The following is an 18,151-nucleotide window of genomic DNA, read 5'->3' on the forward strand; positions in this document are numbered from 1 at the left end:
TTTATTTCTAAACTGCCATTTTCCACTACAAGGTCACTCGATTCCTGAGCCTATACTTTAAGTACGAGGTAGGCCATCATAAGACACAATCCTACACACCCACCTCGGGCCAAGAGAGCCAACAGTTACCTTTACCCGAATGTACTGGGAATGTGGGAGAAAATCCTTGTAGGAATCATGAGAATTTGTGTACAAAGGCTACGCCGGAGACACTGAACCAGAGTTTCTGCAGCTCGACTCCTCAGTACTGACCGCTCCACCACTGTACTGACCACAAATTATTTAAAGAAAGGAAAATAAAAAACAAGTCATGAAGTCAATTGTAACAAGACAATTAACACATCTAAAGATTCATTCATTCCTTTTGGTAAATCTGTCAAGACAGCACTAATACATACTGTATAAATGTGTGCCATATTTTATACCTTTTAATATAAATAAGACTAAATCAGCAGTTTTCAAGTGTGCTATTCAATTTTACTGTGGTTTCAGATGCCAGTAAAGAGTTCAGCACACATTTTTGTCTTTGTTTTAATTTTTTACTGGCATTGAGGTAGATCGAGTTTCTGCAGTGAAACTGTGCCAAGTGGACCAGCGAAGTTGGAGAAATTTAATTGATATCATGAATGGAGTACAGCCGGTGCTTCAGGATTATTAAATGACAGTTCAGGCAACTCACATTAACAAAAACGCATCAAAACAAAGGGGATTTTCCAGAATAAGCACCCGACAACCCAATTGTTCATGTAATAAAACAGTTTAATCGAGGAGATGAAATGAGCTCTTCTTCACACAAAATATTTGACTCCATTCCCTTGGTGTCCACGAAGCTAAATCTCAAGTGTGATCATTTATGCTACATTTGAAACTGCCTTAGGAACTTGAAAAACCTGGCGCAGGGGTCGAGAGCTGTTGGCCCACGGTGTTCCTTCCGTGAGATCATACATGAAAAATTTGAATATGAATATTGGAAAACCATGTCCTTCTTAAAATAAACATTCAGTCTGAATGAGGCAGTCACTCCCGCAAAAATAAAGACGGCAGACATGAAGATAAATTGCAAAAAAAAAAAAAAAGTCGCAATGGAAATTTAGCAGATATCTGAATTAATATAAAGTATTATTGGGCTTATTTTAATGTTTTGATTATCTTATCTCCTCTGGCTCAGGTACACATAACTAAAATTCAACCTAATTTTGCAGTCCTGGTGCTTGTGTGTTTTTTCTGGGAAATTTCTTAATCAGAAGCTCACTTTTCTTGCTAATAAAATGTACTGTTTTGAGCTTCATTTTTATGTTCGATTCACAAACCCTAATTGCTTTTTTATTTCTAAAAATGTGTCTTGAGAGGCGCTTGTGCTAATTTCTGGAGACTTTAACCATGTGACGCTGGACAAAACATTACCTGCCTTCTCCCAGTATGTGGATTGTAACACTCGGGGAAACAGGACTATCGACCTACTGTATGCCAACGTTAAAGACGCATACAGCGCCACCTCGCTGCCTGCGCTTGGGAAAGCAGATCATAACCTGGTTCTGCTTCAGCCTCACTACAAACCAAGAGTGAAGGAGCTACCTACAACCACACGCTCATTCAGGAAGTGGTCCCCTGAGGCACAGCAGGCTCTGAGAGACTGGAACTACGGACTGGGATATCCTGCAGGGTCACATAGTGAGAACATTAAGGAGGTTGTTGACTGCACTACTGAATACATCAACTTCTGTATGGACATCGTAGTTCCAGTAAGAACAGTACCCGGCTATGCTAACAAGCAGCCATGGATTATAAGTGACATTAAGGGCCTTTTGAACCAGAAGAAAAGGGCTTTTAAAGTTGGTGATCAGCATGAGCTCAAGTGTGTGCAGAAGGAACTCTGAGTCCAGCTCAGAGCGGCAAAGGAGCAGTACAGGAGAAAGCTGGAGCAGAAGTTGCAGAATAACAGCATGAAGGAAGTGTGGGATGGGATGAAGATCATCACTGGCTGCAGCTCAAAGCGGTGTGCCACCATCGAGAGAGACATGGAGAGAGCAAACCAAATGAATAACTTCTTTAACAGGTTTGACCACCCTAACCCACTCTCACCTTGGGGTACTGCACCCTCCACCCATCCTTCTGCTGATACCAGCATAGCAGAGACATGCCCACCCACAATTACAGCAGCGCAGGTGAGCAGAGAGCTGAGGAAACTTCGTGCCAACAAACCAGCGGGTCCAAATGGAGTATCGCCACGACTGCTGAAGGCCTGTGTGTTGCAGCTGGGGAGTCCTCTAAAGCGCATCTTCAACCTGAGCCTGGAACAGGGGAGAGTCCCGAGGCTTTGGAAAACAACTTGCATCGCCCCAGTCCCAAAGGTGTCACGTCCTAGTGAGATGAATGACTTCCAGCCTGTCGCTCTGACATCACATGTGATGAAGACCGTGGAGCGGCTGCTGCTTCACCACCTGGGGCCACAGGTCTGCAATGCCCTTGACCATCTGCAGTTCACATACCAGGAGAAGGTGGGAATGGAGGATGCCATCATCTACATGCTACACCGATCCCTCTCCCACTTGGACAGAGGCAGTGGTGCTGTAAGAATTATGTTTTTGGACTTCTCTAGCGCCTTCAACACCACCAACCTCTGCTCCTCAGGGACAAGCTGACAGATATGGGAGTAGATTCACACCTGGTGGCATGGATCGTGAACTATCTTACAGACAGACCTCAGTATGTGCGTCTCGGGAACTGCAGGTCTGACATTGTGGTCAGCAGCACAGGAGTGTAGGGGACTGGACTTTCTCTGGTCCTGTTCAGCCAACATACATTGGACTTCCAATACGACTCGGAGTCCTGCCACATGCAAAAGTTCGCTGACAACACTGCTATCGTGGGCTGCATCAGGAGTGGGCAGGAGGAGGAGTATAGGAACCTAATCAAGGACTTTGTTAAATGGTGCGACTCAAACCACCTACAACTGAACACCACCAAAAACCAAGGAGCTGGTGATGGATTTTAGGAGGCCCAGGCCCCTCATGGACACCGTGATCATCAGAGGTGACTGTGCAGAGGGTACAGACCTATAAATACCTGGGAGTGCAGCTGGATGACAAATTGGACTGGACTGCCAATACTGGCGCTCTGTGCAAGAGAGGACAGAGCCGACTATACTTCCTTAGAAGGCTGGCGTCCTTCAACATCTGCAATAAGATGCTGCAGATGTTCTATCAGACGGTTGTGATGAGTGCTCTCTTCTACGTGGTAGTGTGCTGGGGAGCCAGCAAAAAGATGAAGGACGCCTCACACCTTAAGAGGGGGTGTCGGAGGAGCGACCGCGTCTCATTAGGGTTCATTCAGACCCCCTCTTCACAACGCAAGCAGCAGAGACGTGAAGTGGCTGGCGAGCAAAGCAATCGGGCGGGGGGAACCCCCTAGTACAGAAATAAAACTAAAGAATTAAAAGGCTACACTTGTCAAAAATCCCTGATGTCACATAATACACCTTTACAAAATGTGATATAGAACAATTCACCAATTTAAAACGTAAGGTACAATAATAAAGGCACACAGTATACACATTCTCTGAACTGGGGGAAATAAGGCAAAATGAATAAAAGAGGTGTTGACAAGATACCGGAACTCTGCATAAAGCAAATGAAGAGTAGGAGCACACAGGAGGTGCCATGACACCCAGGACACACCATTCAGCTCCAAGTATAAATGTGTTATCGCCAGGACCAGTGCTGGATCAACAAAACACAAACGGTGGAAAGTATTTTAAGGAGAGCCCATACGCACATACATACATACAGTACATACACACACACACACACACACACACGCGCACATACATACATACATACATACATACACACACACACACACATACATACATACATACAGACATACACTGCATCCACTGAACAGTGTCATCTCCAGACAGAGGAGTAGCTTTAGTGACAGACTTTTGTCACCATCCTGCTCCACTGACAGACTGAGCAGATCGTTCCTCCCCCACACTATGCGACTCTTCAATTCCACCCGGGGGAGTAAATGCTAACATTAATTTTATTTTAATTTTTTTCATTTTTTTTACTATTTAATTTAATATTGTTTCTTTATATCAGTATACTGCTGCTGGATTATGTGAATTTCCCCTTGGGATTAATAAAGTATCTATCTATCTTATCCTGCCTACTACACTATCTATCTATCTATCTATCATATAGTGTCTTTCACTTCTATCTATCTATCTACATACATACATACATACATACATACATACATACACACACACACGGATGGCCTGTACTAATCCTCTCAGCTGGGTTAAAATATCTCTCACATACTGAACTGTAGCTAATCCTACAGCAGTCACTCATTTACGGTGACATCCTAAAACTATGCTGGAGCTTTTCTCAAATGTTTCCCCAGAAGATTTCAGGAACTGGGAACATTACAAATCACTTAAGTCAATCTGTACTTTCTATTCAATAAAATTAAATAGACTGTTGTGCTGGGAGAGCACCATGATGTTGGTGGAACATGCTGATGAGAATTTCACTGTCCTCTGCACACATGACGATACGACTCCCACTGAACAACAGAAAACAAAAACAGAAGCCAGAAGAATAAAAAGAGAAGGTTCAGTTTTTTGCCCCTAATTAAGACTGAGGAAAAAAAAACCCACTTACAGTGAAAATAAAAGGAGCTGTGTGTGCTCGCTGTAAATAACAACATTTCAAATGAAATTTGATACGTCAGAGCAAAAAAAAGTCCCTAAAATGCTGGCAAGCAGGGCAAAAAGGTGAATTCATAAAACCTGAAGAGCCTCTGGTGCGGACTTTCAAACCTGAACATATCCTTGGGAAATCCCTGTTTACAGCTCGATATTATAACCATGTACTCATCACAAAGAACAGGAGAGACATGCCAAACGGATTACAGGGTATTAGAAAGTTCAACAATTGTCAAATACAGCGTAATTCTGTTGTCTGATCATGACTAAGGTAGGACACTCATAAAAGGATTTACTTGTGTTTTGCATTTAAATGTAAACGCCTTTTGTGCTTTAAAACAAAGGCAGGTCACAACACAAAGTAAGAAGCTTGCCAGCCATTGTTTATACAGTGATCAGTTTACCTGCCTATTCTTACCAAAACTATTTGTTTAGTTTCTACATTTCAACAACTCATCATCCACATTTCTGTAACTGAAGGTAATGTAACAGAATTAAAAGAAAAAAAAAATTGTGATGTTTAAATTTAATTACGTTTTTTCATTATATAGTCATGGGCGAAATTATCGGCACCCCTGGAATATTCCCAGAAAATGCACCATTTCCCCCAGAAAATTGTTGCAATTCCAAATGTTTTGGTATACACATTTATTTCCTTTATGTGCTTTGGAACAACACAAAAAAAAAACAGAAAAAAAGCCAAATCTGACATCATTTCACACAAAACTCAAAAACTGGGCTGGGCAAAATTATTGGCACCCTCAACTTAATATTTGGTTGCACATCCTTTGGAAAAAATAACTGAAATCAAGCACTTCCTATAACCATCAACTTGTTAGACCTCTCAACTGGAATTTCTGACCACTCTTCTTTTGCAAACTGCTCAAGGTCTCTCAGATTTGAAGAGCGCCTTCTCCCAACAGTAATTTTGAGATCTCTCCATAAGCTTTCAATCGGGTTTAGATCTGGACTCATTGCTGGCCACTTCAGAACTCTCCAGCGCTTTGTCTTCAACCATTTCTGGATGCTTTCAGAGATATGTTTGGGGTCATTGTCCTGCTGGAACACCCATGACCTCTGACGCAGACCCAGCTTTCTGACACTAGGCCCTACATTGCGCCCCAATATCTTTTGGTAGTCTTCAGATTTCATGATGCCTTGAACACAGTCACAGGCAGAAAAACATCCAAGACATCTTAGAACCTCCACCATGCTTGACTGTAGGTACTGTGTTGTTCTTTTCTTCGTAGGCCTCATTCTGTTTTCTGTAAACAGCAGAATGATGAGCTTTACCAAAAAGCTCTACCTTGGTCTCATCTGTCCACAAGACGTTCACCCAGAAGGATTTTGGCTTCCTCAAGTACATTTTGGCAAACTCCAGTCTGGCTTTTTTATGTTTCTGTGTCAGTAGTGGGGTCCTCCTGGCTCTCCTGCCATAGCGTTTTCATTTCGTTCAGATGTCGACTGATAGTTCGAGCTGACACTGTTGCACCCTGAGTCTGCAGAACAGCTTGAATGTGTTTTGAAGTTGATTGGGCTGTTTATCCACCATTCGGATTATCCTTCGTTGCAGTCTTTTATCAATTTTTCTCCTCCGTCCATGTCCAGGGAGATTAGCTACAGTGCCAAGTGTTGTGAACTTCTTGATTATGTTGAGCACAGTGGACAAAGGAACATGAAGATCTCTGGAGATGGACTTGTGGCCTTGAGATTGCTGATATTTTTCCACAATTTTCTTCTCAAGTCCTCAGACAATTCTCTGCTCTTCTTTCTGTTCTCCATGCTTAGTGTGGCACACTCAGACACACAACAGAAAGGTTGAGTCAACTTTTCTCCATTTTAACTGGCTTCAGGTGTGACTGCTATATTGCCAGCACTTGCTTCTTACCACAGGTGAGTTCAAGTGAACATCATATGCTTGAAATAAAACGATTTACCCACAATTTTGAAAAGGTGCCAATAATTTTGTCCGGCCCATTTTTGGAGTTCTGTGTGACATGATGTCAGATTTGGCTTTTTTTCTCTGTTTTTTTTGTGTTTTTCCAATGCACATAAAGGAAATAAACATGTGGATACCAAAACATTTGGAATTGCAACAATTTTCTGGAAGAAATGGTGCATTTTCTGGGAAAATTCCAGGGGTGTCGATAATTTCGGCCATGACTGTACCTTACTTTACAAAGTACTTGTTTGCTAGTGCCAGAAACAATAAAATGTCAACAGCAACAACATAGTATATTACAGTGATGAGGATATACATGAGTAGACAAAGTAATGGCGATAAACAATAGCAGCAAATCTGAAATTAATAATTATCAGACATAAACATACAACATGAATCAAACAGAACAGGCAAAATCCCACGAGTATACTACCTGAGCTGCAGAATGGCCAGTACCACTACACTGGTAATACAGGTGCGGACATGGTACAGTCCTGTTTGCAGACCACGTAAATGACGAGATGTTACATGGCAGTTTAGTAGCAAATGGGCATGAATGGTCTGGAGGCATGGCAACAAATGCTATGAAACTGATGGGTGAATGGCAGAATAAACGTGGAGTTGGTTGGAGTGTGTAGGACGATACAGTACATGATGAAAAGCGCTTTCCTCAGGTGCCTCTATTTAAAGACAGGAGTGCAGACCCAGAGACCACCTGGGCCAATACCGTTTACAGCAGGCCTGAGTGATTCCCACATTGCACTTGTCATATCAGACTTTAATGAAACTGGGAATGTGCATTTGTAGAAGACTGTGAGCATCCTGTGGACAGACTTGTCTTTCTTCAGCTTCCTCAACAATAAAGCCGCTCGGATACCTTTACAACACAACAGGTGATGCCGAGTGACCATGAGTGGTCCTCAGTGAAAATGGCCCATAAGAACTTAGCAATTCACTTTGTCCACAGCAAACCCATTTAGGTCACAAGGAATAGGACAGTATCGTTCTTTAGCCGACATTGTGAACACACTGTAATTACTGCTCTGAGTACATCTGAAATTGTGAGACATTCAGCCGGAGGACACAGAGCGACTGTTGGGCAAAGCAAAAAGAAACAAAAGGAACAGTCACAAAATACATTAGCCAGGTGAGATCAAAGCATTATTCAGGCTGGACAAGAACTGTTTTTAAGCCAGTATAAATAATAAGGTCAGAGAAACTGACATGGACTATGCGTAAATATGGAATGGTAATTGCTTAGTGGCTCATGTGACCACGTAATACTTACCCTTGCCTGGTCACATTTTGTTGTGAGAGAAGCGACAAAAGTTATGGCTATGCTTGAGGTGTAGTCCACCTCATCCTTAATGAACACAAATAAAGAACTGTTCATTTTCTGAACTCCAGAGTTCTAAGGTATTTGTTTGTTTTTTTTGGAAATACAGACAATATCCATACTGAGACATCTGCTAATTGGGCAATTAGTTAAAAAAAGTCTTGGGGAAAACACTACATACTACATATTACTAACACAAGGACATTTTTAATAAGCCTCGAAACCAATTGTACTCATACTAACCAATTAAAAATAAAATTTACTAGATAGACACCCGAACAATTATGTATCAGCTCTGCTTAAAAACAAACAAGCTTTAATCACTTCAAGTGAATCCAAGTTAATCAAGTTAATTGTAATTCCTGGAAACTACTTATGTCCATAATGTTGATTGTACTGGAAAATACGGTGATTAGGTTCCTAAAGATACAGTGGGTGCAGAAAGTATTCAGACCCCCTTCAATTTTTCACTCTTTGTTATATTGCAGCCATTTGCTAAAATCATTTAAATTAATTTTTTTCCTCATTAATGTACACACAGCACCTCATATTGACAGAAAAAAAGAAATTTTGAAATTGTTGCAGATTTATTAAAAAAGAAAAACTGAAATATCACCTGGTCCTAAGTATTCAGACCCTTTGCTGTGCCACTCATATATTTAACTCCGGTGCTTTCCATTTCTTCTGATCATCATTGAGGTCACCTTCATTTGAGTCCAGCTGTGTTTGATTCTACTGACTGGACTTGATTAGGAAAGCCACACACCTGTCTGTCTATATAAGACCTTACAGCTCACAATGCATGTCAGAGCAAATGAGAATCATGAGGTCAAAGGAACTGCCTGAAGAGCCCAGAGACAGAATTGTGGTAAGGCACAGATCTGGCCAAGGTTACAAAAAAATTTCTGCTGCACTTAAGGTTCCCAAGAGCACAGTAGCCTCCATAATCCTTAAATGGAAGACGTTTGGGACGATCAGAACCCTTCCTAGAGCTGGCCGTCCGGCCAAGCTGAGCTACCGGGGGAGAAGAGCCTTGTTGAGAGAGGTAAAGAAGAACCCAAAGATCACCTTGGCTGAGCCCCAGAGATGCAGTCAGGAGATGGGAGAAAGTTATAGAAAGTCAACCATCACTGCAGCCCACCACCAGTCAGGGCTTTATGGCAGAGTGGCCTGTCGGAAGCCTCTCCTCAGTGCAAGACACATGACAGCCCGCATGGAGTTTGCTAAAAGACACCTGAAGGACTCTGAGATGGTGAGAAATAAGATTCTCTGGTCTGATGAGACCAAGATAGAACTTTTTGGCCTTAATTCTAAGCGGTATGTGTGGAGACAACCAGGCACTGCTCATCACTTGTCCAATACAGTCCCCACAGTGAAGCATGGCGGTGGCAGCATCATGCTGTGGGGTGTTTTTCAGCTGCAGGGACAGGACGACTGGTTGCAATCGAGGGAAAGATGAATGCAGCCAAGTACAGGGATATCCTGGACAAAAACCTTCTCCAGAGTGCTAAGGACCTCAGACTGGGCTGAAGGTTTACCTTCCAACAAGACAATGACCCTAAGCACACAGCTAAAATAACGAAGGAGTGGCTTCACAACAACTCTGTGACTGTTCTTGAATGGCCCAGCCAGAGCCCTGACTTAAACCCAATTGAGCATCTCTGGAGAGACCTAAAATGGCTGTCCACCAACGTTTACCATCCAACCTGACAGAACTGGAGAGGATCTGCAAGGAGGAATGGCAGAGGATCCCCAAATCCAGGTGTGAGAAACTTGTTGCATCTTTCCCAAGAAGATTCATGGCTGTATTAGCTCAAAAGAGGGCTTCTACTAAATACTGAGCAAAGGGTCTGAATACTTAGGACCATGTGATATTTCAGTTTTTCTTTTTTAATAAATCTGCAACAATTTCAAAAATTCTTTTTTTTGTCTGTCAATATGGGGTGCTGTGTGTACATTAATGAGGAAAAAATTAATTTAAATGATTTTAGCAAATGGCTGCAATATAACAGAGTGAAAAATTGAAGGGGGTCTGAATACTTTCCGTACTCACTGTGCATGTAGGACAATATTGGGTGCAAGCCTAATTCATCTTATTTAATGTCTAGACAAATATTCTGAAGCGTCTGGTTGAAGGAATTGGCATCTGAAATGCCTCATTATTTGAAGCGAAAACAATATACCGTATATACTCGCGGATAAGTCAGGACTTGATTTTACAGAATAATTTCTGGTATTTTATAATGTTGGCCGTATAAGTCAAATGTGCAAAACTCACCCTATTGGTCCAAGGGATTACGATATGCTAACGCCCACCTGAGAGAGTAACCGAGGAGCACGTGGCCTTTTTTTTCTATGTGGGTGCGGCAATGCGTTGTATCAGCGGGTGCTCCTAACCATTCTCTCTCTCTCTCTATTGTGCCTACTTGGCCACACGGCAACACCCAAACAATTCCGAAGTGACGTTTGCATTGATTTGTTTTTTTTTGTATCTCACACCCTCATACACCTTTATCATAAGATCATCCCTTATCTACGATGGAATGTTTGATCAGAAGAAAATATGAAGCTGGTTTTAAATTAAAAGTCGTTGAAGTAGCAAAGAAATTGATAAGTGCGCTGCTGCAGGAAAACTCGATGCGTCTGAGAAACTGGTGCGAGATTGGAGGAGGCAAGAAGATGTTAAAAAAAAGTTAAGTGTCGCATTTTTGAACAGGCGTATAAGTCGGGGTCTGATTTTATGATCGATTTTTCTGGTTTCAAGATCCAAATTATACATGAGTATATTCGGTAAACATTTTCCTCTTTTATTAAGGAACATGAATTTTAGAATAGAAAACCTCGAAAGCATGGATGAAATATTAAAAGCAGAGCCACTAAAGGTCTCAGTTATGAGTTTAAAAATAAAGTGGTACCACATCTAAGATGAGTAAAACCCAAAAGTAGCCACCCAGCAGGAGACCCATTCAGATATCAAAGATCAGTCTACGCTGGTTACGTGTTTCACTCTGTCTAAGACAGGAAGAGTGCAGGAACTGGAAAATTGATTCATTGTTTATAGCTACCAAAGAAACTCCAAATATGAAGGGCCACAACATAATAACAGATGAGAAAATGAGTAAAACTAAATTCGCCTTGGCTAGTGTACATGCATCAAATTTAGAAGGAAAGCAATTCACAGTGATACCCATCTCGGTAAACCCTATTGTAATACTCATTAGCCAGTAATGGAGGGAGATTTTCATTGTGTATTAAACACTGCCTTAGACAGATCATCTCTAGCCACAATGCTCTTGGCCTTGAAAACTCAGCTGGCCCGTACATCCCTTTTAACGTGTAATCAAGACAACATACACTGAAGGAAAGAAAGTATCAACCCTATTTCTGAACTTTTCTTTTAAATGAATAACAGGTTTCTCTCAGTGCACTTTTCCATTATGATGCTACTTTCATTTTTTATCCACATATTTTTTTTTTTTTTATCCCGGAACTTAAAATTTGAAATAGCATTGTTCCAACTTGCAGCTAGCGACACCGCTTCTTATTAATAGCAGATGAAGAAAACATTACATTTATTTGCACTGAAATTGACTTCTTTTTGTAACTAATTCTTCTCTTGTGTTATCAGCCAAAAATATTTTTCGAAACAATCAAAATATGCTCAAGGGGACAAATAATCTCTTACTTGTCACAGAAAATTAAATTACAACCCACAAAGGCATCCAAGTTAATTTCTGATATCTCTAGAAGTTAAAATGTATTTTCAAAATTTTCCAGTACGAAACTTTAATGAAAAAAGCATTGCAAACAGAATTCAATCCATCTGTCACGAGAGAAAGAAAACAACTACCGTATATACTCGTGGATACGTCGGGCCTTGATTTTATCGGATAATTTCTGGTATTTCATAATGTCGGTCGTATAAGCCGAATGCGGAAAACTCATGCTATTGGTCCAAGAGATTACGATATGCTAACGCCCATCTGAGAGATTCACCACGGGGCACACGGCCTTTTTTTTTTTCCCCATGTATTGTGCCTATGTGACCACATGGTTATACGCGGACTATTCTGAAGCCATGTTTGCACTGATTTGTGTTTTTTGTACCTCACACCCTCATACACCCTTATCGTAAGAGCATCCCTTATCTACGATGGAGCACTCGATAGGAAGAAATATGAAGCTGGTTTTAAAGTAAAAGTCTTTGAAGTACCGAAAGAAATTGGTATCTGCGCTGCTGCAACAAAATTTGATGCGTCTGAGAAACTGATGCAAGATTGAAGGAGGCACGAAGAGGTTAAAAAAATAAATAAATAAAAAATAAAAATGTCACATTTTAGAATGGCCGTATAAGTCGGGGTCTGGTTTTAAGATCGATTTTTCAGGTTTCAAGACCAGTGAGTATATACAGTAAGTCATAACCCTCGTATTATGAGCACTTACAATATGCTAATGAGATTTTGTCCAGCAAACTACACAGGATGGAGGTTTAGCATTCAATTCAGAAACAAATTTAAAGTCACTCACAATAAAGAATTGCACTATTTAAGCAATGCTCTAAAATGCTGTGCACATTTCAGAGTATTGAACATGAGGTTCATAAACACTTTTTATTGACATACTTAACAAGATCACAGTTTGACACATCCTATATAGATAAGAGTGCAGAAACACCACACAGATACCGGGCTAGTCAGCCAGATCCACTGATATTAGCTACGTTCAGGGAAGCAAGAGTAGCGAGGCCCCTAGCTAGAGTATTATGGCAGTCGTTGACCACAGTCTGTCCCATAAAGGCTATCCATGACAACTGCATTACATTTCATCTTCGGATTACTCAGACAAACAGATTAATATACAAGGTCCCAAATATGTTTTCATCAGCAGAGATGCTCACCTCTGAACGGATGCACTGCACCTTCCTGGATGCACACGGTGTCGTCAGGTTGAAGCTGCATAGACACATCACCAATAGCTTCAATCAGCTCCGCAAAGAAATCAGCTATCTCTTTGCAGTCTCTTAGCATAATGTAACGGTCTTGTCGGTTGGTGAAATACGAGTCGCTGAGATTTGCTCTGAGAATATCAAGCAACAGAATAAAAATGGTTACTTTTTAAAGAAATTATAAATGGCTTAACTTAAAAATGATAAATATAAAAATACATTATGCTTCGCGCTGGATAACAAGGAGTTGGCTGACCTATATTATATCAAAATGACAATAAACAAAGCTGTGGCAAGGGACAAGATTTTTCTTTTCCTTCATATACAGTGATCCCTCGCTATATTGCGCTTCGACTTTCGCGGCTTCACTCCATCACGGATTTTAAATGTATGCATATCTAAATATATATCACGGATTTTTCGCTGGTTCGCGGATTTTAATTTAGGTTACATGCTTCCTCAGTTTGTTTGCCCAGTTGATTTCATACAAGGGATGCTATTGGCTGATGGCTGAGAAGCTACCCAATCAGAGCATGTATTACGTATTAACTAAAACTCCTCAATGATATACGATATGCTTCCCGCGCGGTGCTTGATTGTTTGCATTTTTCTCTCTCTCTGTCTCTCTCACTCTCTCTGACATTCTCTGCGCCTGACGGAGGGGGTGTGAGCAGAGGGGCTGTTTGCCTAGAAGATATGGAGGCAACTCTAAAAAATGCTGAAAGACTACCTTCACATTGCTCCCTTCTTTGTGGCTGCTTTATCGCGGTGCGCATACTTAAAAGCCCAACAGCCCTACTGATTTTTTGATTGTTTGCTTTTCTTTCTCTCTCTCTCTGACATTCTCTGCTCCTGACATGCATTCCTTTGAAGAGAAGATATGTTTGCATTCTTTTAATTGTGAGAAAGAACTGTCATCTCTGTCTTGTCATGGAGCACAGTTTAAACTTTTGATCAAAGGGTGTTATTTCATGTCTAGAGGGCTCTAATAATGTTAACAGTGTGGGAGAGTTTATAAGGGCTTATAATATATAAAAATAACCATTCAAACATATGGTTTCTACTTCGCGGATTTTCATCTATCGCGGGGGGTTCTGGAACGCAACCCCCGCGATCGAGGAGGGATTACTGTACTGCAAATCAAAAAGGAAAAAAATCTGCATGCTTATATAAAAAGAAAAACTGACTAATACTGCCGGTAGAAATGACCAATCCCCACTGACACCTCAGCCATGGAAGAGGAAATGCTTCTGTTTATAGTTTGAGAAAAAACTGAGGTTAACCTTCAGAGGTGACGTAGCTATTTACAGCATCAAATAGCTACAGACAGACAAATGCTGAACACAATGTGTCAAACCACACTCACCCACTGATGATGAGGCTATCGTCAAAAAGATAGACTTTAATATGCTGCAGGCCGATGGTCTCATTGAAGCGTTCAGGAACAAGCAGCTTAAGAAGGCCACGTAAATCAGGAGTGTGATACAGCGACACTCGTAGCTGGCGTGGGAATTTCTTTAGTAAAGGAAGCAATATTGTCCTAGAGTTGATCTTTCCTTTGAAAGAAAATAAAAAAATACTACATATAATAAAATATAACAGACCTTCAAAATACAAATGTAGGAAACATCACAAAAGCACTTATCATACACATCTCTCTCTACAGACGTTAACATCTGAAACCTTGGGCAACTAAGATTCACAGGATACTAAAAAGAACATATATTCTCAAATATGTTGACAGCGAAATGTCTAGCACTCATTAGACAAAAGTGTGATCCATACATCCAATTTAGCGCTACTTAAAATTATCATAACAGATCTAAAACTGAAATATACCGAATACACCCCACCACCACCACCACAAAAGATAAATCCATGCCATTTATTAAGAGTGAGATATCATCCATCCCTACACATTAGATTGAGATATTTCTTCTTCTGCACATTAATATTAAACCTCATTTGCCTCCACAGCCTCTGAAAATAGGATGTACTGCCCATAGCTGGAATAACTTAATCTCTAAGCTGAAGGGTGACATGGCCACCATGTTGTTTTTAATCTATAGATAAAAAGCCATGAAACCTCTGTAAAGTCCATACCTATTTTAAAGTGAAAAGTTTTTAATAGATCTTAAACAGCTCCTTATTAACATCACCTAGGCAATATGAAATACAAACCCATAAATGCAGTTATTCATCTGGACCCGTTTTCAAAAGGTAACACTTTGTACACCAAGCATTTTTTTTGGAGTACAGATATTTACTTTGTGTGTGTGTGTGTGTGTGTCTTGGCTTGTTTAAAAATTCTTTGCAGAAGGTATATTGTAAAATTATAATCCCTAGAAATTAATAAAAAGTGACTAAGAAGTGCTCTTGGTCACTCTGAAAGGTCACTTGTTTGTCAGGGCATTGCCTGATGCAGTCATAGCACCAGAGCTGCATAAAACATAAGAAGGGTCTGCTAGAGCCCATAGAGTGAGCGAGTGAGAGCGAGCACAAAAGAGAGAGAGAGAGAGAGAGAGAGAGAGCAGCACAAAAGAGAGAGAGAGAGAGAGAGAGAGAGAGAGAGCGCGAGCAAAAAAGAGAGAGAGCCAATGCTCATCATTGTCAAAGTGAGCACCTGTAAAAAGCGTCAGAGCACCTACCAGATCATTTTGATATAAATGCTGTGTGTGTGTGTGTATATATATATAAAATCAAGGATATTTTAGCTCCTTTTTAATTACTTTTTATTTCTGTTCTATTTTCTGACCATTCATTTTCACTAATGTTTCAGTTTAGTTAAGTTCTGACCATTTCTATTTTATTATTGGTGACCGACCTCAGCTTGTTTTATTTTAACAGGATAATTAGAGTTTATTACTACTATATTATTATTCTTTACATTTACGTAGCACTTTTCTCACTACTCAAAGTGCTCTCCACACAGGGAGGACCCAGGGGGTGAACTCATGATCTCCTTACTGCGAGGCGGCAGCGCCACCTGTGTAGTAATTGTTTTACCCTAATAAGTGGGCCATTAATATAAGATTAAGATATGAAGGCTGTGTCCCCATAGCGCAGGGATTACAGAAACATGCAGATTTACCCCTAAAAGACACTTTGTCTTTTTTACTCCACCCATCTAAAGAGTTATCTTCCTTATTCTTTGTAAAATTTGTGTCACTCACCTCACAATAACTTTCTGTATGAATGGAAGTACGTCACGCAACCTACCAGATATTTCTGATTCAGTAAATAGCTGCAACTGCAAGCTCTCTTTTTGAGTTTGATTGACTAAGGTGAACAAAAAACAGCTGTCTGCAAATAAGGGTCAGTTGACCAATGCAGCCTATTATTTGACCTTCTTTAGTACATTTTCGGAACTCAAAGTCCTCAGCCTCTTTATAAACACCTGTACGAAAGCAGTCTGTGTGTATTTTAAGCTATTAGGGTTCTTTTACGTTAACTGAGCTCCTAAAATATCATTGATTATAAAGTTGCTCTTGTACTTATTATGGGACAAACAGGGACCTTTTTGTTTATGGCATATTCTTTGTTCTGTATCAATGTTCAAAAACATGAGCTTTCCAGCTAACTGGCCTCATTAGGCTTCACAGCCATATAGTGCATAGCCAGTTAGTAAAACACTTAGAAGTAGGATACTGGTAATTAGTCTAATTTAAAAACTAAAAACACATTTTCCTTCCCTACTTTTTATTATTTTTTTCAGTTAAAATTTTTCAAATCAACTTTTACTTTTGTTTTTATTCTGACTAATGAATTGCATTTGTAACAATTTCAGTTATAGCATTTATTGAAGACTAGCAAAATAACCGCACTTCGCAGTGGCGAAGTACTGCCTTAAAATTTTTATTAAGAAGAAAAGTAAACCTTTTTAAACTGAAGGAAAATATACCAATAATTATTTGTTAAGGATCTCTTTGTATACCACATTGTCAGTTCGGCCCTCCGGTTGTAATATGACCAAGCTGTGCGCTGAGCTTACTCTTGAGCATGTAACGTACAGTTAGCCATGTGAACAGTAATCTTGTCTCAAATCTCACAGCTTGGATTGCTGCTGTCGTAATCGGCTTGAGTTTCATGGTTTGTTTCAATTACGACAGTATTTGTAGGACTTGTGTTGAAGAGACATTCGGCATCTGTCAAGCGTTGTAAGTATACAACCGGTTTCATCAATAACTTCACATCCAGCTTTAGAGAGTTTAAACATTCATAAACATCAAAGTGTCCACTACTGAAATCGTCACCTGTCAATCTAAGATGTTTAAGAGGCATTGGCGGTTGTCCAAAGGTGTAAAATATTTGGCCATTTCAGGACACTTGAAAGAGACAACTAAACAATTCAGCGGCAGCCATCAACTCACATGCAGATCCATAGGTGAAGGGCTTAAGCATTTCACTCTTCTAGTGCTCCTGTGTAGTCTAATTATCTCCTGTACCGTCATCAGTCCACACCTTGAATCTGTCCCAGTCATTCAATACATAAGACACAACGTTTCTCCGGATATCAAGAGTGAGCCTGATATGGCCGTGCAATAAGTAACACAGAGAATGGAAAAGGCAGGTGCCATCTCTGGGCATGGAAACCACTCGGTAAGTGACAGTTCTTTGATCGATGGTGATCACCTCCATAGACATGTTAATGGGGGTACGGTTGAAACGATAAAGGAAATGAGTACCTGAACAATGTAAAGTAAGTCTAAAATACCTACACAATAACTATAATCGTAATAAATGAACAATAAAACAGCGGAGAAGCGGTGGATTAAATAAAAAGGCTGCAGTTATCAGCAGAGAGACGTGAATACTGTTGCAAAGCAAGGAAGAGTATGAAGAGACCGGAGCGACGGACGGTCTTATATAGGCAGGCAGCCAACAACGTGCCTCATCCCAACGACACCTCACACGGTGACCGAGCTGCAGGCTATGGACGTATATATGTACGTAAGTAGGATTCAGTTAGCGTTGGGAACCCGAGTACCAAATTTCTTGAAGATGGGCCCATAAGTAACAAAGACCATTGGAAAGTTCAATATGGCAGCCGACAGTGGCGTCATACCACCGAAATAAGTACGTACATCGGTTTCGGTTAGCGCAGGGAAGCCGCCTACCAAATTTCGTGAAGATGGGGCCATAAATAAGAAAGTTTAAGATGGCAGACGTTGTCGACCGTTATGACCATTACGTGTAGAATTTCGAAATGAAACC

At 40.5% G+C, this 18,151-nt stretch overlaps 1 protein-coding gene across 4 annotated transcripts in view; it reads right to left on the minus strand.

Moving 5' to 3' along the window:
• Window positions 1–18,151, minus strand: part of LOC120517345 (CDP-diacylglycerol--glycerol-3-phosphate 3-phosphatidyltransferase, mitochondrial) — a 95,244-nt gene that overhangs the window by 48,576 nt on the left and 28,517 nt on the right. For all 4 annotated transcript variants that reach the window (XM_039739590.1, XM_039739589.1, XM_039739592.1 and 1 more), the window contains exons 5-6: window positions 14,304–14,493; window positions 12,890–13,068 (exon numbers count right to left, since the gene is read on the minus strand). In XM_039739590.1, the coding sequence (XP_039595524.1) occupies window positions 12,890–13,068; window positions 14,304–14,493 (369 nt within the window). The remainder of the gene's footprint in view (window positions 1–12,889; window positions 13,069–14,303; window positions 14,494–18,151) is intronic.

The sequence above is a fragment of the Polypterus senegalus genome, chromosome 17 (genome assembly GCF_016835505.1).
Source record: "Polypterus senegalus isolate Bchr_013 chromosome 17, ASM1683550v1, whole genome shotgun sequence".
Classification (NCBI taxonomy): domain Eukaryota; kingdom Metazoa; phylum Chordata; class Cladistia; order Polypteriformes; family Polypteridae; genus Polypterus; species Polypterus senegalus.